General features: G+C 40.7%; 5 protein-coding genes across 7 annotated transcripts; 2 read left to right on the plus strand and 3 right to left on the minus strand.

Annotated features, from left to right (window-relative positions):
- Positions 1 to 593: 593 nt before the first annotated feature.
- LOC127247748 (delta(24)-sterol reductase) lies at positions 594 to 3,530 on the plus strand. 3 transcript variants are annotated; one of them, XM_051269736.1, is made up of 3 exons: positions 594 to 702; positions 1,517 to 2,782; positions 2,872 to 3,530. In XM_051269736.1, exons 2-3 carry the CDS (start codon positions 1,535 to 1,537, stop codon positions 3,316 to 3,318), a joined length of 1,695 nt encoding a protein of 564 aa, XP_051125693.1. In that variant the 5' UTR covers positions 594 to 702; positions 1,517 to 1,534; the 3' UTR covers positions 3,319 to 3,530. The 3 variants fall into 3 exon arrangements, with proteins under 3 accessions (XP_051125693.1, XP_051125694.1, XP_051125695.1); XM_051269737.1 differs by having other exon boundaries at positions 619 to 750; XM_051269738.1 differs by having other exon boundaries at positions 670 to 791.
- Positions 3,531 to 4,564: 1,034 nt separating this feature from the next.
- On the minus strand, positions 4,565 to 5,561 carry LOC127247750 (LOB domain-containing protein 4-like). Its single transcript, XM_051269740.1, has 2 exons — positions 5,186 to 5,561; positions 4,565 to 5,088 (listed from the first exon to the last, which is right to left on the minus strand). Exons 1-2 carry the CDS (start codon positions 5,372 to 5,374, stop codon positions 4,759 to 4,761), a joined length of 519 nt encoding a protein of 172 aa, XP_051125697.1. The 5' UTR covers positions 5,375 to 5,561; the 3' UTR covers positions 4,565 to 4,758.
- A 1,309-nt stretch (positions 5,562 to 6,870) lies between these two features.
- Positions 6,871 to 11,914, minus strand: LOC127247747 (probable phospholipid-transporting ATPase 5). Its single transcript, XM_051269735.1, has 11 exons — positions 11,313 to 11,914; positions 9,739 to 11,198; positions 9,550 to 9,660; positions 9,174 to 9,450; positions 9,007 to 9,095; positions 8,829 to 8,916; positions 8,522 to 8,731; positions 8,297 to 8,422; positions 8,121 to 8,219; positions 7,861 to 8,052; positions 6,871 to 7,767 (listed from the first exon to the last, which is right to left on the minus strand). Exons 1-11 carry the CDS (start codon positions 11,721 to 11,723, stop codon positions 7,078 to 7,080), a joined length of 3,753 nt encoding a protein of 1,250 aa, XP_051125692.1. The 5' UTR covers positions 11,724 to 11,914; the 3' UTR covers positions 6,871 to 7,077.
- A 1,210-nt stretch (positions 11,915 to 13,124) lies between these two features.
- LOC127247749 (U-box domain-containing protein 30-like) lies at positions 13,125 to 15,870 on the minus strand. Its single transcript, XM_051269739.1, has one exon. It carries the CDS (start codon positions 15,063 to 15,065, stop codon positions 13,713 to 13,715), a length of 1,353 nt encoding a protein of 450 aa, XP_051125696.1. The 5' UTR covers positions 15,066 to 15,870; the 3' UTR covers positions 13,125 to 13,712.
- Positions 15,871 to 19,964: 4,094 nt separating this feature from the next.
- Positions 19,965 to 21,777, plus strand: LOC127247751 (uncharacterized). Its single transcript, XM_051269741.1, has 2 exons — positions 19,965 to 21,022; positions 21,138 to 21,777. Exons 1-2 carry the CDS (start codon positions 20,377 to 20,379, stop codon positions 21,515 to 21,517), a joined length of 1,026 nt encoding a protein of 341 aa, XP_051125698.1. The 5' UTR covers positions 19,965 to 20,376; the 3' UTR covers positions 21,518 to 21,777.
- The last annotated feature ends 644 nt before the right edge of the window (positions 21,778 to 22,421 follow it).

A 22,421-nucleotide genomic window follows, 5' to 3' on the forward strand; every position in this document is an offset into this window, starting at 1 on the left:
GCAATTATTAATTACTGGACCTTAGATTCGGATGGCGACATTGTGCTGTCCATTTTATGGCATCGCTGTCGCCTTGTTATAATTAATTTTGTTGCATGCCCGATTGGATGTGATTCCCGACACCAACAGCCTGTAGCCAAATTTTATTATTGAACCCCTTAAAAATTTCTAATTTATCTCAATAGATCAAGGCAATGGTACGGCAGTAATACGAATCACTACAGTGACAGTGCCATGTTTGAAATTGAAATTTAAATTTTAAGTAAAAAGAGTGGAATCCATCAAGGTCACGTGCATTGCAACAGGGAAACCGACCTGAGCGCGAATCAAGGGTGAGATTATAAATTTTCACTGTCAAGCATATTCGTATATTGATATTTATTTATTTATTTATTAATTGGATACCAATAGATAGCTACAATCCTACGGATAGCTAGATGGGGAAAAATATGGGCAGCTGCATATTCCTGACCGTTGGATCCAATCTCACCTAACCTTTTATAATCAGATTATCAGAGGAGGATTTTTTTTAAGTAAGTAATTATTTTGTAAAATGAATTAATTAGTAATAAAATTTAATATAAAATAAATACGGGGGCTTCGCTGGCTCACGTGACCATCTCACATTATTAGCAGGTGCGGCTTGCTGCTGAGCGGTGCCGCCGCTTCACTCGAAGTGTTCAGTCAAGACGCACTCGTCAGGTTCTCTCGCCATCCATTCCTGTCAAAGTTTAGCTACTTTCTTTTCTGGTGGTGCTTTCTACTCTTTTTCACATCGTTTTGGATTTTAGGTTAAATTATCTCCCTCTTACTGCTGTTGATTTGCTGAGGCTGTGCGTGTGTGGTGTTTTTTTGTCCAAAATGTGTCGAATTTTTAGTTATTGTTCTTTGTTCCAGTTCTAGTCATTTTCCTTATTGATAATTTCAGATCTGTTTGTTTCGTGATGCATTTTTGGTACTTCGATTCAAGTATCTCATTTGATTACGGACGTGATGGCTAGATTTACTGTAACTATGAGAGTTTTTTAAAATAATGAGCTTACGCTTTCTATAAAGGAAAAGAAGTTGCTAGATTTACGTTTATTATGATGGTTACGAAGCTAATCAACTTTGCTTAACTTCTGGTAAAAGAAGATAACTTTTTGAGTGGGAGTCGGTGGTGTCAGTCTATATAGAGGCATTCCTGAATATTCCCATTCCTGAGATATGTGAAGGGCTTGAGTGATCTATGCTGTGGATTTAGTTCTTTTTAAAGACGAGATGGATAATAATTTCACATTTGTTTTGTTACAATAAACAGTGGTGATTTTCTGGCTATAGCTCGTGAGTTATGCATCTATATAATCACACTCAGATACTTAATTCTGCTGGATTTTATTTTCTTGCATTTTTATTTGCCTGTGCTACTGGTACTGTGTGCTACTGGTACTGCTGATGTAACATCTACACAACCTATATCAACCCCCACCCCCTGCAATTTTGTTAATGTATTTGTCTTGACATTTTGTTGTTGCAGGCATCTTTAGTTCCAACAATGTCTGATCTTGAGGCTCCGCTACGTCCCAAAAGAAAGAAGGTTTGGGTGGACTACCTTGTTCAGTTTCGATGGATATTAGTTATCTTTGTTGTCCTGCCTGTGTCGTTTGCTCTGTATTTTAGCATATATATTGGGGATGTGATCTCTAATAGCAAGTCATTCAGTAAGCGCCAGAAGGAACATGATGAAAATGTTAAGAAAGTCGTAAAACGCCTCAAGGAGAGGAATCCAAAGAAAGATGGTTTGGTCTGCACAGCTAGGAAGCCTTGGATTGCTGTCGGCATGCGTAATGTGGACTACAAGCGTGCTCGCCATTTTGAGGTTGACCTTTCTGGTTTCAGAAACATTTTGGACATCGATAAGGAGAGAATGATTGCTCGAGTGGAGCCTTTGGTCAATATGGGCCAGATTTCTAGGGCCACCGTCCCTATGAATCTTGCCCTAGCAGTTGTTGCGGAGCTTGACGATTTAACTGTTGGTGGGCTTATCAATGGCTATGGGATTGAGGGGAGTTCTCATATTTATGGCTTGTTCTCCGATACTGTGGTTGCTTATGAAATTGTTTTGGCTGATGGGCAAGTGGTTAGAGCCACAAAGGATAACGAGTACTCCGAGCTTTTCTATGCTATCCCATGGTCTCAGGGGACGCTGGGACTTCTTGTTGCAGCCGAGATTAAGCTTATACCTATAAAAGAATACATGAGATTAACTTATAAACCTGTTGTTGGAAATTTAAAGGAGATTGCTCAAGCATATATGGATTCCTTTGCACCTAGGGATGGAGATCAGGACAACCCTGATAAGGTTCCAGACTTTGTTGAGGGCATGGTTTATACCTCAACCGAAGCTGTCATGATGACGGGAAGATATGCTTCTAAAGAAGAGGCCAAGCAGAAAGGTAACAAAACCAATAGTGTTGGCTGGTGGTTCAAACCTTGGTTTTACCAGCATGCGCAGACTGCACTCAAGAAAGGAGAATTTGTGGAGTATATTCCCACCAGAGAATATTACCACAGACATACAAGGTGCTTGTACTGGGAGGGAAAGCTTATTCTTCCTTTTGCCGATCAATGGTGGTTCAGGTTTCTCCTTGGATGGTTGATGCCGCCCAAGGTTTCACTTCTTAAGGCCACACAAGGTGAAGCTATCAGGAACTATTACCATGAAATGCATGTTATTCAGGATATGCTTGTTCCCCTTTACAAAGTTGGTGATGCCCTGGAATGGGTCCACAGAGAAATGGAGGTATGTTAAACCCTGCAATTTTGTGTTGCACATTATCATTGAAGCCCTTCACCTTTTGAGTATTCTAATAATTATGTTTGATATTTCAGGTCTATCCCATCTGGCTCTGCCCGCACAGACTTTACAAACTCCCTGTGAAAACCATGGTTTATCCTGAACCAGGATTTGAGCTACAACGCAGACAGGGGGATACACCCTATGCCCAGATGTATACAGATGTTGGAGTTTACTATGCTCCTGGGCCAGTCCTGAGGGGTGAGGTATTCGATGGATCGGAAGCAGTTCGTCGGATGGAGGATTGGCTGATTGAAAACCATGGTTTCCAGCCTCAATATGCTGTGTCGGAACTTAATGAGAGGAACTTTTGGAGAATGTTTGATGCAGGTCTGTATGAGCGTTGCAGGCAGAAATATGGAGCAGTGGGTACTTTCATGAGCGTGTATTACAAATCGAAGAAAGGTAGGAAGACCGAGAAGGAAGTTCAGGAAGCTGAACAAGCTATTCTGGAGACTCCAGATGTTGAATCCTCGTATTGATTAGTCAAGTGATGTGGTTTGGGATTGGCAGGCGTGTGAGTTTGGAGGTGATCGTCGACTATTTCAACACCGTTTCCTTATCAATTCAGCAATTTCATTCCCCTTCTTTGTTTGTATGTTGTATTCCGTTGAACCCTACTTAGGTATGTAGCCAACTATGGCGACTGACTTCTGCTTTCTATTACATTGCTACCTGGATTTTCTTCTTTAAATTAGGTATCTATCCCTATCAGTTAGTTTCGTTTATTGGCGTCTAGGCGTGGGATGTAATTGTGCTTGTGATGCTACATTTTATATGGGCTGAAGTAGGATGAAAGTATAGCCCAATATGTAATTGGGCCCAAGCAGACAACCATTGAAAGTTAGAGGAGGGAGTTGGCAAGCGCGGCGTAGTTCCAGCAGGGGAAACTTATTTTAATGGAGGACAGCTTTCCAAATTCCGATGGCTAGCGTAGCGTAGCGGTGGATGCTTGAAGTTGAAGGAACGTTACCCCACCCCACCGCACCCACCGGCTCAGCACTGGTCTGGTCTATTCAAGCTAATCCCACTATTCCTATTCTTGTTCCTTATCAAATAAACGAGGCAAGCCAGGCCTGGATCGTAGCGTAGCGGTGAGGCTGATTCTAATTAATTCCCCTTCCATTCCAATTCACAGCATTTGAATTTGGCTATCCTTCCCTCCCTGTCGTCTTCTTCTTCCAGTTCTCCAGCAGAGCAGATCTGATCTTGACATCTATCACGAGGAGGAGTCAGAGATGGGGCTGGAAATAGTCATATCTCTGCCGTTTATTCTGTTCTCGGTGGCCCTTGGATTGGGGTGTTATCTGCTTGGAAGAGCAAAGGGCAGAGAAGAGGCTTACGCCAAAGCTCAGCCCTTCGGCGCCCCGGCTCCGCCTCCTACTTTCGCCGATCCTCCTCACCTTCATAATCAGACGCTTTCTCCAGCACCTGCACCGCCACCGCCTCACAATTCTGCCGCTGTTTAATAACGGGAAAAGGAAACCATATTTATTTATTCTTTCATTACTGTACAGGCATCGGTGAGCTAAGCTAAGCTGTCTTGGGCGGGCGGGGGATTCATTGGCCAGTTAACCATTTTCTTGCACAAAAGAAATGATATTGAATTATTGATATGCCCTGGCTTGGTGATGATATCTTTAATTTGTGATGAGATAGATGATGGGATGCATCATTAGTTCATGTGAAGATTCCATTCTTTCAAGGCACATAAATAGTGCTTCACTCTCACCCAAAAGATCTCATTATATATAATTCAACCTGATAAAATTTACACGGCCATCATCAAGACTCAAGAGGCCTGTGCATTCATGGAATTATCATTCCATAGCATTACAGCTCTAGGACAGATAGGAGGATGTAATGAAAGCACCTATATATATATATATATGTAAGTATATATGTATGTGTAAATACAATTTTCAAGCATAAGACCACATGGACGCAGTGAAGCTGGCTTGCTCCACCACCATATCCATATCCAAGCTGTCAAATGAAGGTTTGGAATTTGTGAAGTGGTACGAGGAAGGAGAGCCACTGCTATTGCTTGGACTGGATGCCGGCGCCGGCAGACGAAGGCGGAGGTGCACCACCTCCGCCTGAGCCAGGGCCAGCTGCTTCCTCAGCGCGTCGACTTGCTGCTGCATATACGAGATTGCCCCCACGCAGCCGTACACCGGATCGCGCATTCTAGCATTAGCTTCGTACACCATGCTGCTCACCGCATCCCCTCTCTGCTGCTCATCCAATTCCTGATTAGATTTGCAATTTGGAGATTTATAAGAATTAATTGAGGATGATCGGAGATTCGATTAGTTTGAGGGTGAACGAATTGATTAATTAATTTACCTGGAGCATTTTGCTGACATTGCTAGCCCCGAACACCTTGTGAACGCAGGCGAACTTGAGAGGATCCTCCGCCGGAAAATATGGCGCGAATATGCAGTCGGGAGAGCACCTCCGCCGCAGGAGCTTGCAGGCGGCGCAGGGCGCCGATGATACCCCGCCTTGTTTTTTGCTGTTGACGACCTCTTTCATTCTTGCCTTGCTGAATATCCTTTTAATTCTATTTCTATCCACCGCAATTCAAGAACCAACTTTGCTGTTAACTGCTACAAAACGTACGGCTGAAAAACAGACACAGACATATGGGTGTAAGTATCTATGTATGTATGTATGTATGTATTTATGTATGTACGCGCGCATCTATATATACACACAAAGTAATAATCAAATGACAAAAGTGTATGAAATAAAATAAAAAGTAGCCAGCCGCAGGAGCATGCATATGAAAATATGTGAAGACTTTCGCTAGCAAAAAACAAAAAGAGAATTAAGGGAGTGCAAATGTTGGGCCCCAATTTGATCGGATTTGCATCTCCTCCACTAAGAAAACTATCGACAACAATTTTTCTCCTGACAGGACAGGTTTTGGAGTGGAGCTACCTACATACATCATCAATTCATACATTGAACTTTTAACACATTGGTAATTAATTGTACTTGTTTAATTTCAAGTCTGTACTGTAATTGTAATACTTGCCTACTTGGTACGTGTGTCTTGATTAGTAATAATATTATTATTAATTATTAATCTAAATATTAGAGATCCGAGGTAGTGTGTAAATTGTAGTAATAAAGAGATGAAGGAAGCATATATATATATAAATTATAGTATTATTTATATACATTCCATCAACGTCAACATGAATCATGGATCGATTTCTATGTATATTAATATTCTAAATGTGTTTTTCACTCTTGATTATAATCTTCAATTGCATCAGACAGACAGGATATCTGATTGCAGGGATCATCAAATCTGACAATTGGGACCTTGTCTTGTCCCAATAATTAACAGACCAGATGTCCAACGCTGAGCTGAGGTAAGAAATTAAATACGCTCGTGAGTACTTCTTCAATTCACCCTTCACCTTCATTTTCAACTTTTCATTAATTTAATAGTGAAAGCTTGCTCGGATAAGTATAACTCCTGACGATATCCGTGCTCCAAAGCAAGCACTAAAATATTGAATTGCATGTTATAACCTATAAGGTCTTTTTTTTTTTGTTTTTCTAATGAAGATAAGATCTGTTAAGATTGCCAAGTTGAATAAGACGAGTCCATGCAATATTTTTAACACATATAATAATAATAATAATAATGATGCTACGAAATAAAGATCATATATTCTATTCACTCAAAATCCCATTTCAATTAATTAGCCATAACATGACACGAGCCACCTGCCAATGCAGTTTCACTCTCCCACTTTATCTTTTATATTTGACCAATCTCACACATCGAATTCCAATGAGATGATTGATGTACATGATACATACATAATTCTTTTATTTCAACCTTTGTGCTTTGTGCCTTTGAAAATTAATTCTGCCAACAAATTTTTTATCATCTGAAGAAAAAGGGTTCCCGACAAGATGACCCCGCTAGTTCCTTCTTTTCTCACTTTGGAATCCTTCCTCATAAATAAATTAAAGATGATCCATTATCAAAAGATATATGGTACACTACATTATTAAAAATTCAAATTACCATTTAATCAATAATCTCATCCTGTAAGAAAAACAGAACACCAATCCGATCACTAAACAAAGAATGGCTATTACATGTCTATGTGTATCTCTTACCTACTATGTTCCTACCAAAAAAACAAAGGGGATTTGTATTATCAATCAATGGATCAACTAATTATTCAATTATGTATGTGTGAACAAGTGAGTTAAGGTAGCTGCTCTCTTCGAATCACCGATTTGTAAATAGGACTGTTTCTTACAGAGATGGAGAAGGATTTCCTCTTCCTGTGCAGCTGGTCTCTGAGATGTCTGATTTTGGCATCAACTCTTGCGGAGTAGCCGACCTGAGTCAGCTGCTTCGACTTCTCCTGTTCCCGAAGCCACGTGGCGGTACTGTCTGTCCCTGACAACTTCATCTCCTGGATTATGTCGTCATCCATGGGGAAGAACTCCCGCTGGATGGCGATGAGGGTGAAGTAGGGTAGAAGCGAAGCAATCACCGCGAGCAGTGTCGTAATCCAGTACGCCGGCGCCGGTCCGACCTGTCCGGTGAAGACATGGAAGACGTCGCCGGACAGGGGCGGCGGGAGCATGGTGTAGCAGTAGAGGAAGATGTACCAGCAGAGAATGCTCCCCCAGATGAGGAGATGGCTGATCCACGTGAAGTGGGAGATCATTAGGGCAATCTGGCAGTTGACCGTCCAGATTATGGACGTGTACGTCGTCGTCCCGACACGCTCCATGTCCGCCGTCCTGCCATGTTTGTCGGCGGAGACGGCGTAGATGTTGAGTGTGAATGTCGCCAGGGAAGCCACGACGCCGTTGAGGATCCACCCGATGATGCGTGCCCAGCTGAAGCACTCGTCTCGCTGCCCTTCTTGATACAGTGCCGGAAACTGCACCAACTTAGTTAATTCATCAGATCATTCAGATTTTCAGACAAATTGAGAAATTCATGTATCTATATGTATGTATTTATGGATTCTTGCCTTGAGACAAACATCGGAGGAAACATCCTGTTCGAGGACGCCGAGGGCTATGACGGGCAAAGAGGTGAGCAGAACGTTGAACATGACCATGTACCAGTCGTCGTAAAAGTCCTGACCGGAGAAGCCAGCCACCGTGTTGTAGTAAAATAGGGTGAGCCCGAAGGCGATGTTCTTGTACACAAAATAGACAATCTGGAACAAGCTAAGTATTAGTATGATCAGATCAATTGTAAAGAAAAGATTTTTAATCAAATACAAACCATCTTGGAAATCCTCTTGTAACACCAATGCCCGTGAACGATTAGCAGTCTCTCCAAGAACCGAAATTCAGGCAGCGAAAAATCGCTCGCCATTACTGCCTGAAGAAGAGTTACTAAGATTCAAATCAAAATCTGAATCTTTTAGGAATGATGAATATCATGATCATGTGGCTCACCTGCATCCCTTCCATGCCACTGATTCCCACTCCTATGTCGGCTTCCTGAATCATCCCGACATCATTGGCTCCATCGCCGACAGCCAAGATTGTCTTCCCCGAATGAGCTTTAACCGTGCGCGTAATCTTCCAAGGTTTCAAACAACAGACAGGATCATTACCTCAAACGTGTAAGAGTTGGAACTGTGTGTTAAAACATAGGAACTTTTTGTGCTGCATACAAACCAGAGCTTTTTGTTTGGGAGACACACGGCAGCATATGACAACGTCGCAGTTCATGGCCACGGACAGGAACTGCTTTTTCACGTCGTTGCTTAAACATATTTCAAGAGCTTTCCCGTCCACCACCATTGCGAAAGGGGCTTCCTCTCGGTCCGCTTCAGTGATCAGCTCATTGTAGCCTTTTAACTGGTATTGAATTTCTCCTTTGGCATCCTGAAACACTAAAAACAGAGAATACTTGATCCCAGTTCAATTACATCTTTTATTCTTGATCGTAAGTTGAGATTTTCAACTGTAAAACAGTCTTCACCTTCATCACATGCAGTTTGTTGGAGATGTCTTTACCCAAGCACAAATGGAGCTGCCTCATGTCGTGCCGTAATAAGCTGCAAGCAAAGCTGCAACAACAAGCATGCACTTTTAATGCTTCTGAAATTCTTGTATTGAATGTTTGCAAGAAACAGATAAGAACATTGATTCACACGCACCCTATATTAACTGCTGTTTCCCTTTTGTCGCCGGTGAGCAGCCAGATCTTGATCCCTGCTTGTGCAAGTTTATCTATGGATTCTGGAACCTGGGATCATGAGTTAGTGTCATTAGAATGATCAAAAGTAGCTTGATCTATGTTCTAAGCTCTGTCCTAAATACATACCCCTTTCTGCAACTTATCTTCAATGGCAACAGCTCCTAATAACTGCAAATCATTCTCGATCATTTCAGAGGCACTCTCCAGAAGCTCTTCTCTTTCATGGCCTACAGTGGCCTTTGCTTGTTCGAATGCGCCACTCCAGTTTTCATATTCTTGCAACCCAACTTGCTTATATGCAAACACCATCGTACGCAATCCATCTTCGGCATACATTGAAAGGTGCGTCTCTGTCGCCTGCTGATATGTTCTACCATTATCTGCTAGCCTATCAAAAATAACACTTGAAGAAAGAGAGATTGAAAAGGTTATTACATTACAGAAGCAGTAAGCAAAGTAAGTAAGTTTGGATAAAGGGAGTGCTTAAAGTAAGCAACCATACTCATCAGCTCCTTTGCAGAAAAGGAAGATCTCCCCTTCACTGTTGCTTACTATAACTGACATTCTCTTTCTGGAGCTATTGAATTCCAGTAGATTCAAAAGCTTGTATTCTCTGCGAGTTCATGGCATTAGCTTTGTTAGATATTCTAGAAGCTTCCAGATAAACAGGTAAAATAGAGAGAGATTTCACCTCTTCACCTCCATTCCTGAAGAGGGGTCGAGCTCTTGGACTACAACAGCAGACTGAGTTCTCTGGCAAAACTTGAATCCAAACTCCTGTGCTGCAATCAGAAATGCAACTTCTTCCGGGGACTCGGCCTCGTACGTTGTCCTCTCGCAAGTGTTTTCTTCGACAGGAATTCCAGTGTGGCACAGAGCCATGACTCTAAAGAACATGATCATGTCAGATACATTGGACTTATATATCCACATTCGGTCCATGAGGCGATCATCTCTGAAATTGAAGCCTTTGATCTTATCCGCCTTCCTGGAATGTGAAATCCTGCCTTTTCCATTTTCATTTTCATTTCCATGATGAAGCTCAAGAATGTCCTTCTCTGCGCCGCAATCAGCAGCTGTGGAAAGATCAAACATCTCGATGCTCCGTCCTGTGGAGTCCGATCCTTCCAGGCTGAAACGATGTCTCTCCACGTCAATATTCATCCTTCGAGAAGCTGCAAGATCAACTTCAGTCACTTCACCTCCATAAGAAATCCCTTCAATGGAACACTTTCTGAACTCCATCTGGTTGCACGTCAAGGTTCCTGTTTTATCAGACAAAATCATGTCCACCTGCCCCAGCTCCTCGTTCAAATTTGAAGTCCTGGCTTCCACAGCCTTGCCTGTCGTCTCATCAAGCAAAGCACAATCCTTGTTGATCAGCATAGCTTGCAGGACTTTGACAACTTCAATGGAGACATAGAGGGATATTGGAATCAAGTAGCCATACATCACAAGAGCTCTTATGAATTGCAATATGCAGGAGAACACAGGATCTTCAGGGCTGAACAATGTGTCGACATCATCATGCAAACGGAGGTACCATCTCTTGAAATTATCGGACTGTGTAAACATGGCAGAGCCAATAGCAGAGATTAAGGAAATCAGAACCATCATCGCGAAGAGAAGGTAGATCACACGGTCCATCTTCCTTTCCACCCTGCTGCGTTTGGATGGAGATCTAGTGGAATTCCGAACTGCTTTAGTATCTGGTCCACTGAAGATCACAACACCATAGACATACTCTGTGTTTCTAAGTTTGGAGTCTCTTAGCAGAACTTGTGTAGGGCTTAAAGAATAAGATTCTTCTTCATCTATGTCCAGATTTCCAATAAATGTGTATAGGCTTGGATTGGGATCCTCACAACGAACCGTGGCTTTAAATTTGGAAAACTTCAAATCATCATCCAGAGAGAGTGTAGCTTCTAAGCTTCTTTTGGCTTTCAGATTCGTCTCCCCGTCAAGATTCATCGTTTCAACATAGCAAAGGCCATCTTCATAGCTTGAAGATAGCAGAAGAAGATCACTGGGAAAGTAGCTATTTTTAGTGACTCTGACAACATCTCCCACCAAAAGAGACTCCCAGGATTTCAGTACAAACAATCCATTTCCCACATGAACCATCACCTTCCTCGAGTTGACTTTGTTGTCCTGAAAAGTTGTTTGTCAAAAAGGGATGAGATGGGATGAGATGCTATGCCATTCTATTTAGTATCTTAACAAAATTGTTTGTCAAAAAGGCAAGAATTGGAACTGGAAGCCTACCTGTAAGAACCTGTGCCAATCTTCAATTGCCTCTTTGATCATGCTAATCCCAATAACAAACAAGAGAGGAGCTATTACACTAACTTTATTGAAAGGAGCCAACGATGTAAAGGACAGAACAGCTGCCAGCAGGAAGTACAAATTGGCAACTCTGCGGAATTGCTCGAAAAGGGCTATCGGCAGAAAGGTAATAAGGTTGTACTTAGTTGTGGAGACATAATTGTTTGGATACTTATGAGGCTTCCTCTTGTGAAGGCGAGGCTCGTTGCAGAACACCACTCGGGAGAATCCCGGCTGCCCGAGTCGCTGATCACTAGGCTGTTGATCATCGGTGCTTGGCCTCAAGCATGAGAATGTGTACAATTTGCTCCATTTCAGTTTCTGCTTTCTTCTTCCTCTTGGCTTTGACATTTCGTGATTCAAAGTGTTTTCCAAGCTCCTTTGACATTCATTGGCAATGGCAATGGCAATGGCAATGGCAATGATACATGAACTTGGACCTCAACGTCTTTCTGTCATAAAAATTTACTCACAAATAGCAAACCTTATAGAATGTGTGCATTGTGATTGGCTGTCATTCTTGTTGGATTCATGCTCTTGTTTCTTTTAGATTCATTAATTAAAAAAAGAAGAAAAGTGTGAGAGAAGCTTCTAAATTGAGAAAGAGGATGGGTGGTTTCTTGGATATATAGTAAAATAAATGAGGTACATAAACAAACAATACACTAAACTCCAAGTGACATTACCCTCTCCCTCTCTCTCTCTCTCTCTAGAAGGAATTGCATTGACATATCCGAAATTAATAATTCTTTTTTGCATTAAAATAATCAGCTGTACATGTGAGGATTCAATGTCGACCCTGCTCCAAGATATAAAAATCAAAGTAGATGTCCTCCCTACCATTAGTCAAAAATATGTGCATGAAAATGGCCACAATTTATGGCAACTTAATTGCTGAGTGAAGTAGAAAAATGTATACCAAATTCAATTCCATGTGTCCTCTAGATCTCTGCAAACAAACCGAATCCTTCTATTCATCGCCAATGACATAAGCACTGACCTAGTGCCTTCTGATCCCTTGATACTGTGGGTGGATTAGATTGGATTGGCCGGCGAATCTCATGGCGTTAATTACAAGATCATCTTGTCCAAGCAACAAAGTTAAAATAGCAAAGGGAATTTCATCGGAACTCTTAAAATATTGAAGCGGCAACTATTTTTAGTGTTTTGGCCTGTCTCTGACTTTCATACAAACCTTGAAAACCCTGTGGATCTTGGTGACGACATATACTTATGTCTGCATTAATCTCCAGATTCCAGGCGACTTGGTCATGAGGGCTGCAGTTGCAGATGCAATGCCTGCAATAATATTGTAAGGAAAAGGACAGCTGGTACAACAACCTCAACATTTGTCTTCGCAAACGGCCATGGCAAGATCGAAGGAAATCCCACTTGAATTCACGCCGGCAGGCTCCTAAATCCATCAATCAGCAAGTCCCGGACCATGTCATGCCATAAACTTGTTTTCTTGGTCGCCTTAGGACAATAGTCCAGGAACTACATTGCATTGCTTCATTTCAGTCTCTGTTGTTTATTCAGTTGTAATGATTGATGGGGTAGCTGACATAGTGAAGGCACTGGACATCAGAAGGGCTGGCCCGCCCCATCCCCGAACATAGAGTGTGGGAGCTGTCCATACACAGTAACTAATTCAATTTGCAGTGTTTTGTGTGCAGAAGCATTCATTATAGTCAATTATTGGTACAGGATATATACATATTTGTGTGTATATATTAACTCTTCATTAGTAATATTGTCTGGAACCAGTTGTGTAACTATCATTGCCAATGGAAGAGTGCAGTGAAGAACAAAACAGCACGGGTTGCGGATAGTTAACTGACATAAAATCTTTGAATGAAAAATATACATATTGAAAAGGATGGGAACCAAATGGCACCTTTATGCTACGCTACACTATATACTCTCTAAGTGCCAAAATGATACAGCAATAGAAAATCGAATGACTCAAATCGCTAAGAACACAGAAATAAGAACGTTCGTGAAGCAAGCAACTACTCAGCACTTACAATTGCAATTGCAAACTCCATCTAGTATGTACCATGATCGCAGCAGTGCAATCTGAATACAAGTTACTTGCCACTTGTATTTGTAGCTCTTTAAAGATCATCATCAGTCTTGGGGCTTCGCAACCATCTTCACTTTCCAGCACTTGCCTGAATGTCCAGCAAACATGAGAATCTTGACATTTGCTGAATCAATGCATGATTGAAGAAGGGGGCCTGAAAGCTTTTTGCTGACTTAGTCGAGGAAATAGCAACCAAATAGCCTCCATTAGCGCTGCCATAAAATGTGGTTACTATGATGATCTGTTATCCACATTCATTGGATTGTCCTGGTCAATTTGCACTTGGATATGAAGATTGTATCTGAATAATTCAAACTGCAGAGTTTCAGAAGCTCAGCTGCCCTCTGCTTGAGTGTGAGACTGCACCCGCTTTGGATGACAAGAAGAAGCTTTGCAGCGAGACCTGCGTCCACAGCCACCAAAGAGCATTCATCCGGGGAGAGCTTGCATACAGACCATAAGATAGAAAGTGCGCATTCCGTGGAGCTCTCAGAAATTCTCATCAGCAGTTTAACGACATTGGGAATGGCATTTGGACAATCCTTCAAAGCTTGGCTTCCTTCAGGTTCCGAAGAAAGGACATTTAATATGAAGAGGGCTACCTCCACACAGTCTGGATTCAGGGAAGGTATCAATTCTACCAATTGTGGTATTGCTCCAATGCTCACAATCAAACTTCGAACTTGCTTATGCATGCTAATCAACTTGAGAAGGCCAAGCCCCGGCAAGTGTCCATTAGGGTGTCTCTTATCCCTCACCAATCTCATCAAAGCCACCAACAAGCTATGGCTTGAAACAATTTCTGCGCGGAAATCTTTCTCCTCCATCAACATCTCAATCAACCGAACACAGTTGAATTTTGTTTCTAAAGAACCCTCATTCAGAATATCTACCACCGAGGATACTTTCGCAGGTTGCATCAAAATTGTTTTTGATTCAGAACTCAGAGCCAAATTTACCAGAATTGCTACAACTTCTGATCCCACAGCATACGAAGTAAAGGGACCGAGCAAAGATGAAAGCAGAGCTACCCCGCCTTCTTCAACAATGGCCTTCCTCGCAGTAGAGTGGTTTCCCACAACTTGACAGAGCTCCTTGAGGGTTTGAACCCTAGCCTGACCCTTAACCTTTTTAAGGGTGCTAAGAAGCTCCGACGCCCTACCCTGTGCATCCTCTGATTTCTTCTTCATTTGAACGTACTTCTGAGAAAACCAGGTATAGATCAACTGGTACAGCGTGATGTTCGGCGTGATTGCGTCGTCCCAAAGTTCTTGCATGGTGGTGGGACATGTGAAGTGGCCCATGCTAAACCATTTGAGAATGTTGGATTTCTCGTAGGTTTGGCCAGTGCAAAGAGTGACAGGGTCTTGCATCGGTTCAAGGGATATAGGGCAAATAAACACGGATGGAACTTCAGTTAAATTCAGCTCTTCGATCATCTTCTTCAGATCCAACTTCTCCCCAAACCCACCGCCGCCGTAGCCCCCGGCTGAGACTCCACCCAAGATTCCATCTTTCACGGCGGTGTCTAGATCTAAAATTCTCCCATCTCCACTGCCCTCAAATCCCAGAATCCCATTTCTCTTTGAAGACTGAAACATAGGCATCTTGATCACTCTCCTCTAGACAACAGCTGCCCAATTAAAGAAACTCCAGAGCCTCAACTAGATAGCCTTTCAAGAAAGCACATTACGTCGATTCACCATTACAACACATGTGTGGAAAAGGATAAATAAAGAATGACAACTTCCTCAAAGTATCTTGCTTTCATTGACATTAACAACCGGCAGCCCTGCTACCTTCAAAGAGCTTATCATTTATTTTTCTTCTCTCTCAATCTCTCTCTCTCTCTCTCTCTCTCTCTCTCTCTCTTCGACTATCCTTCTTTTCACTTTATCCATTACTCTCTTTTAGTGGTCAAAAGGCTCATCACCATAATCATTCATTCAACACATCATAGAGCATTCATTCATAATCAGCAAACGCTATTCCCCAAAAATAAACCCTTTCTCCCTTCTCCTTCAGGCCAGCCTTTAAAAAGATTTGAATCACACAAGAGGATGGGACATAATACTGAAACAAATCTAGACTGATCAGAGATCCAGATTACGAAAAAGACTCGATTTTGAGGAAAATAAAACAGAAATTGAGGAAATTAAAATCAGACCAGATCAAAAGAACCTGCTCAGCTCAGGTGAGGATGCATAGGCAATCCATGAAGAAAAGAGGAGATATTTGAGAGGATAGAGAGAGGGCATCTCCAACAAAAGCTCATCTGCTGAGGCTGAGCTCTTTCTTTTCTTTCCTTTGTTTTCTGTGGCCAGACCAACTTCGGTGCTGTTTTAAGTATATTTATTATTAATATTCTGACCCGAAACAATTATTAATACAGTACTACATACATTGTCTCGAAACAGTCGAAATTACGAATTCCCATCATCGCTGTTGTTTAATAGTATCAAAATGCTGGGAAATTCCATAAAACTATGGACAAGTCACTTGACCGCCGTGACAGCGTTGATTTGACTGTACGCCTCGGCCTTTTCCCGTGTGACTTTGACTGCTTTTCTGGGCTACTTGGTCCAATCCCCTACCGACACGTACCCTCTAACTCACTATTTTTCGTACTATTATTATTAATGTTATTATTAATTAAGTGTCCTTTTAAATTGTCATCCCAACTAAACCATATTAAGCTGTTTTTTGTTTGTGTATTTATCTTAATGTAAGAACAAACCGATTCGGGTGTGTTTCTTTTGAAGTTAATTTTTTATTTTATTATTTCAATTTTTTCATAAAAAGTATTAAATTAAATATATATTTTTATTTATTATATTAGATTAAAATTTAATTTTATATTATAAATATTATTTTAATATATTTATATTTATATTGTATTTAATAATTATTTTAGTTTAAAATTATACTTTTCAAAATTAAAATTCAAAATTTTAGACACCACAAACAAACACCTTCATTTACTAATTCCCAACATTGACCATTTTTGGCTATTATTTCAGGTAAAAAAAGAAATAAAAACGCAATTTTGTACTTGCCAAGATTGCTCGTGCGGTGAAGGAAAATTATGAATACCGGAACGACGGGGAGTAGCCGGTACTTCACCCCATCGGCCAGCGTGCCACACGTGCGAGCCACGCTGTCAATATTTAAATCTGCAAGGCTGATTCAAATATTAATAGACAGTATACATATTTTAAATTAAAGAAGGTTTTATTATCATTTTTATTTGATATATAAATTAAAGAAAAGATAGGAACAGGGCGTTTGACTGCTTTTCCTTTGACTGGATTTGGTTCGAATCCGCCTATAAATGTGCGCCAGCTCAGCTCAGCTCAGCAAGAAATTTTGAAATAATTAATTTAGAAAAAGTTTTTATTAAGGTGTCAGTACAGGGTGCCTGCGCACGTGCGTCGGGTCTGAACGCAATAATGTATGTGGTGCTTGGTAAATACCAAAATTTTAATTAGCAATAAACAAGTGTGTGTGTGGTGCAGAATATGAATATTTACTGAAACATATGTTTATTAATTTATTTTTTTCCCTTAGAAAAAGTCCTGGTAACTCTATTTTAATGAATACATGAAAATTCCAACCCTATGCAGTTTCTTTGGGTCGAGGATTCATACTTAAGAATTATACATTTGTAAAATTCATATTGAAGTGTGATGTAATATTTTTTTTTAAGAAAAAAGATTTATCATTAACAAAAAATTGGAGCAAGTTAGATCAGATATATTAATAATATAATGGTTTTGGTTTTGGTTTTGGTTTTGTGTTTCCTTGTGGTTGTGGGGGCGGGGGCGGGGGTGGGAAAGAGGTGTCAATAGTTTTATTGGGCATTCATTAATGGGTAAAAAGTCAAAAGATGGTGGGATGAATTAAATGGGATTTTCATTTGTTCATTACTCGGATCCAACTTTGTTTCGTACGCATTATATATGTCAACTTTCCAACCTTTGCTATCTCTTTTCGACAAATTAATAAATACGTTGTATGTATGTATGTACGTTAAGTTGGATTTGTATGTTGTCCATATTAGGATCGGAGTTAATTTAGGACCACTATCAATAATCAAATAAATATATTAATTTAGGACCACTATCAATAATCAAATAAATAAATATAATTAGCCTTATGGATTTGGTTCTTGCTACATTGTTATACCATTCATTCCGTTACGCCTCCCCATCCAACCAACACACAACACTGTCTGTCTATATTGGACAACATATGAAAAATACATAGATAATATTAAGGAAGATGTGTGATACATGTTGTAAATAATAATAATTAATGTTCAATTCGCCATGTTGACCTTTCTTTCCAAACAATAACATTATATATATATATATATTGCATGACATTTTACAACACGTAGAGGAGCCACAGGAATTCAAATATACAAATTAACAAAGATAGATATATGTAGTCTTAAAATAATTAGCGAGCTAAATAATATCGATTTCGAGTATGAAATTACGTTTTTAAGCTAAGGTAATTAACTAGTATATTTTGTTGATGGGCTTGCAGAATTCTGCATACCACACTTGATTATATATGGGCTTCGTACTTCATTTAGTTTTACTTTGGGCTCATTCAATTCATTTCATCAAACCTCTCTCCTCTCCTTTCCTCTTAATATACATAGTATACGTATAAATATAGTTTTCAAAAATAAATAAAAAATATTACTTTTAGAATTCAATGATATTTGTATTTTTGTGTCAATTTTTAGAAAAATGATAACTAGTAGATAAATGTGTTTTCTTTTATCAAGGTATTTTAATATTGTGGTTGAAATTTATTTATTCGTGATTATGAATAAAAAATTGTACATGAATTATTTAAGTAATCATAATAATCGGGATGGCGTTACGATGACTAGTAGTAGTTAATTAGCATGGAAGGGGCAGGCTAGAGTCCAATAGGTTAGAACGACAGTGACGTGTCAGGATTTAAGTGGGGCCAAGGGGACTGTCCTTGATCGGTCAAAAGGTAGGCAGTCAAAGAAGGGATGGCCCACTCTGTTGTCCTACCTGGCAGTGGCAGTGGCAGGTCCAAAAAGTTCATTGTGAGTGACGTGGAATCTTCTCCTTAAATGCACCCTCAGGCCCCCGTTTCTTCCTTATTTACAGAACTGCAAATGATGCTGCTGCTGCTGCTGCCATCTCAAAATTCACAAATTCTCAATTATCTTGTGGATTAGTAGTTCAGATTATTTAGTTAATTAATTAATGATGAACAACTCGAGCGAAGCAAGCCCTAGTCTGGTCAATGATGGCTGAAGGAAGGCAGTAATAGCTTGTATGTGTAATTGTATATAATCTATCCATCGATACTATGCATCTCACTGTCCATCCGTCCTACTCCCTACTGTAAGAATCTTTTTTGCTCTTGGAATTTATTTTTTATTTATATATATATATATATAGCGTGGAAAAAAAAGTATTGTTCGTAATGAGGAAGATCGTCGCAGGGAAGAGAGTAGAGTAGAGCAGTAGGGACTAGAGAATCACCAAGAAATCAGCATATGCAACTGTTGTTGTATACTAGTATTAATTAGGCTCTGTTTATTTTTCATTTTAAACCTGCATTTGCATATTCTGCTTTAATGTAATTCATCCAGCCAAAGTATGCACGTCTCTATCCCTGCCAATTACCCTTCCTTCCTTTCCCATTCATATTCATTTATTAAATTGAATTGGATTGAATGGACACAGGGTACTTGTCAGTGTGTGTGTATATGAATATATATATTTACTTATCCATGGTACTTGTTATTCTACAGCTGCTCTGTATATTATGTGGAGTGGTCATCATACTCGATCGAGTTTATATGATGAAGTTAGATAAATGTTAAGCGCAAATAAAGTTTCGAATCACTTCACAAGGGATTGATTTACTATTAGTTAACCTGGTTTTACATGCATCTCATATCATATAGACAACGTATATAGCAGTAGGAGTTTGTTTAAATATATAAATAAAAAAAATGGTGCAATGATTATATTGTACCAAAGAGAGTAGTCAAATTCAGAGGATCTTTCCATGCAATGCAATATGCAATCCAAGCAAGTAGCTACTCAGACGCTGTAATCGATGGACCTAGCTGGCTGGCTCCAAACCCCTCACCTCACCTCAATCTCAAATATGTTTTGTTTTTTAGGTTGTGGGGGTGGGGGTGGGTGTGTCAGGGTTAATGGATTTCTTTGGCCTTTTTGTCATCATGGTTTCTTTTACTATTTCCCTTTCTCTCTCTCTCTCTCAGACTCACTCATCAATATGGCGTTGATGATGACTTTGGGGCTGTGGCTGTAGTGTATGCCGCAAAGTTAGTGGCTTAAATCAGTAGTTTTAGATTTGAACTTTTAGCTTTGAAGATTTTTTTATGATTTTAAGGGGTGGGTCATTGGGAAGGGAGTACTAGTCCAAGGTAGATAGTTTTCTAACAAAGTGAAAAAAAAAAGAAGCATAAGATAAAAAAGAAAAAGGTGTAGTGACTGTGTCTGAGATCAGATCAGAGATATATGGCGAATGCTGCTGCTGCTGCGGCTGCTGATTACTTCTACTTCAGCCCAGCAATTTCCAAACTACTACAACGTATGTACGTAGTACAATCACCAATGTAACCCTCTGTTACTTGCAAGAGCTAAAGCCCCTCCCCTCCCACCATATATATCAGTTGATGATCAAATGGTTTTTAAATTTTGGAAAGGCAAGGATTAAAAGTGTTGGGAGATTTCTATTGTATTTATTTTTCTCCATATCGTGAGGTCTCACGAGTGGGTGGCTCACTTTTCAGTGGTCACTACACTACACTGGTCTCTTCTACTACCCATCCATCCACCCACCCAATCAGACTTGCAGAACTGTGGCATTTCACTGTTGGTTTCTTGCATGGATCTGAGTGTATCTAATCCGGGGGGCGGGGGCGGCAATAATAATAATATGGTGCGGGAGTACAGGAAGGGCAACTGGACCCTCCAAGAAACCATGGTTCTGATTGAGGCCAAGAAAATGGACGATCAGCGGCGGATGAAGCGGCTGGGGGATTCCGGCGAGAGGGGCAAGCCGGCGGAGCTGAGATGGAAGTGGGTGGAGGACTACTGCTGGAAGAATGGGTGCTTGAGGAGCCAGAATCAGTGCAATGACAAGTGGGACAATCTCATGAGGGATTTCAAGAAAGTCAGGGAGTACGAGAGGAGAGCCGTGGCGGCGACGGAGGAGGAGGGCAAGTCGTCGTATTGGAGGATCGACAAGAACGAGAGGAAAGACAACAACTTGCCCTCTAACATGCTGCCTCAGATATACCAAGCCTTGCTCGACGTGGTCGACAGGAAATCAGGACAAGGACACTCGAGTTCCAATGTCAGCCCCCCACCGCCGCCGGAGATGTCCGCCGTCAATGTCTTGCCCGCTCAGGCTCAGCACCCAATGCCGATTTCCATGCTGCACTATCCTGTCGTCACTCAGCCTAACATAATGCGGCCGCCGCTGACGCAAGCGCCCGGCGAGCCATCCGTTCATCCCGCTCCGCCAGTAGGTAGGTACTGGTGGTGGTACTCTATATTCTATTCTATCTATCAAATATGTTATATAATATATATATATATAATAGTGGCCTCCCTTCTTCCTCAATTCTTGATCATCGTCCTCAGATTCCTCCGATACGAGTGGCGGCGGCGGCGGCGGCGAGTACTACACAGACTCGCCGGCGAAAAGACGACGGAGGAGGGGGAGCGATGGGGAAGGGACGAGCGGAGGTGGGGACGAGGTGGGGTCGGCAATTTCAAGGAGTGCCACAATCATAGCAGAGGCGATACAGTCATGTGAGGAGAGAGAAGAGAAGAGGCACAGAGACCTGCTGGCTTTGCAGCAGAGAAGACTGCACATTGAAGAGTCAAAGACTGAGATCAATAGACAAGGCATTAATGGCCTGGTCGACGCCATTAACAACCTCGCCAATTCCATCCTTGCTTTGGCCAACCACAGATCCCATTCCCATTCCCATTCCCATTCCCCTCCTCCTCCTCCTTAATAGGAGTATAATCAAATTCATTCCAATTAGTCATATTCCAACCAGCCAATTACTAGGTACATTCATACATCAATTGATGATGATGACGACGATGATCATTGATCAACCAACCCTTCTCAATTAATTGTTTGTACAGACCTGATTAATCCTGATGATGCTCCAGCTCCTCCTCCTCCTCCTTCCTCCTCTAGGGTTTTAATTCTTGATTGATTATTAATTAGAATTATTATATTATTATCAAATTCAAAATCTTGTAGTAGCACTTAATATTTGTTTACCACTATATCATATCTATCTATATATATATATATATAGTGATGATTGTTGAGGCTTTAATGATTGTTTTCATTCATTAATTAATTAAGTCCATGGCTGCCATGCATGATTGCATACATGTTGTATATCCTGCTGCATCGACGTTATTAATTGGTTAATTGGAATTATGTAAGTAAAAGAAATGGAATTAATAAAAAAATAGTATAATTAATTGGTCATAGATCGTGTCAAAGGAAAGAGGAAACAGTGGAGTGGAGAACTGCAGGCAGGCAGGGTGGCCATTTACCACTTGAAATCAATGAATGTTATGTTAGTATATTATATTTAATTATTCATTTGCTGTGGCGTGGCGGCACTCCCCCTCCCCCTCCCTCTCCCCCTCCCTCTCCCTCTCCCTCTCCCCTCTTGTATTTATATACACATTATATATTTGCTTTGCTTCATCAATTTTTTTTAAAAAATTATTATTATTACATAGTAGTATTTTTATGTCTGACAAAAGGACGCAATGGGCATTCCAGCTTTTTAACTTTTTATTCCCATTCGTGAGACTGAGACCGATTGTGGTGTGTAGTCCAGTCCCTCCGCTTTTGCATTCCGAGTCCAAGTAAACTACAATCAATCAATT

The sequence above is a fragment of the Andrographis paniculata genome, unplaced genomic scaffold (assembly GCF_009805555.1).
Source record: "Andrographis paniculata isolate CXL003 unplaced genomic scaffold, ASM980555v1 Contig32END, whole genome shotgun sequence".
Lineage (NCBI taxonomy): Eukaryota > Viridiplantae > Streptophyta > Magnoliopsida > Lamiales > Acanthaceae > Andrographis > Andrographis paniculata.

Bases quoted from the DNA above. Each gene is read 5' to 3' on its own strand.
- LOC127247750 (XM_051269740.1), bottom strand. From the start codon at position 5,374: ATGAAAGAGGTCGTCAACAGCAAAAAACAAGGCGGGGTATCATCGGCG. The intron at 5,089-5,185 runs GTAAATTAATTA...AAATCTAATCAG, and splicing joins ATGTCAGCAAAATGCTCCAG to GAATTGGATGAGCAGCAGAG.
- LOC127247751 (XM_051269741.1), top strand. From the start codon at position 20,377: ATGGATCTGAGTGTATCTAATCCGGGGGGCGGGGGCGGCAATAATAAT. The intron at 21,023-21,137 runs GTAGGTACTGGT...CATCGTCCTCAG, and splicing joins TCATCCCGCTCCGCCAGTAG to ATTCCTCCGATACGAGTGGC.
- LOC127247748 (XM_051269736.1), top strand. From the start codon at position 1,535: ATGTCTGATCTTGAGGCTCCGCTACGTCCCAAAAGAAAGAAGGTTTGG. The intron at 2,783-2,871 runs GTATGTTAAACC...TTGATATTTCAG, and splicing joins GGGTCCACAGAGAAATGGAG to GTCTATCCCATCTGGCTCTG.
- LOC127247749 (XM_051269739.1), bottom strand. From the start codon at position 15,065: ATGCCTATGTTTCAGTCTTCAAAGAGAAATGGGATTCTGGGATTTGAG.
- LOC127247747 (XM_051269735.1), bottom strand. From the start codon at position 11,723: ATGTCAAAGCCAAGAGGAAGAAGAAAGCAGAAACTGAAATGGAGCAAA. The intron at 11,199-11,312 runs GTAGGCTTCCAG...ACAACTTTTCAG, and splicing joins ATTGGCACAGGTTCTTACAG to GACAACAAAGTCAACTCGAG. The intron at 8,220-8,296 runs GTGAGCCACATG...ACTCTTCTTCAG, and splicing joins GTGGCATGGAAGGGATGCAG to GCAGTAATGGCGAGCGATTT.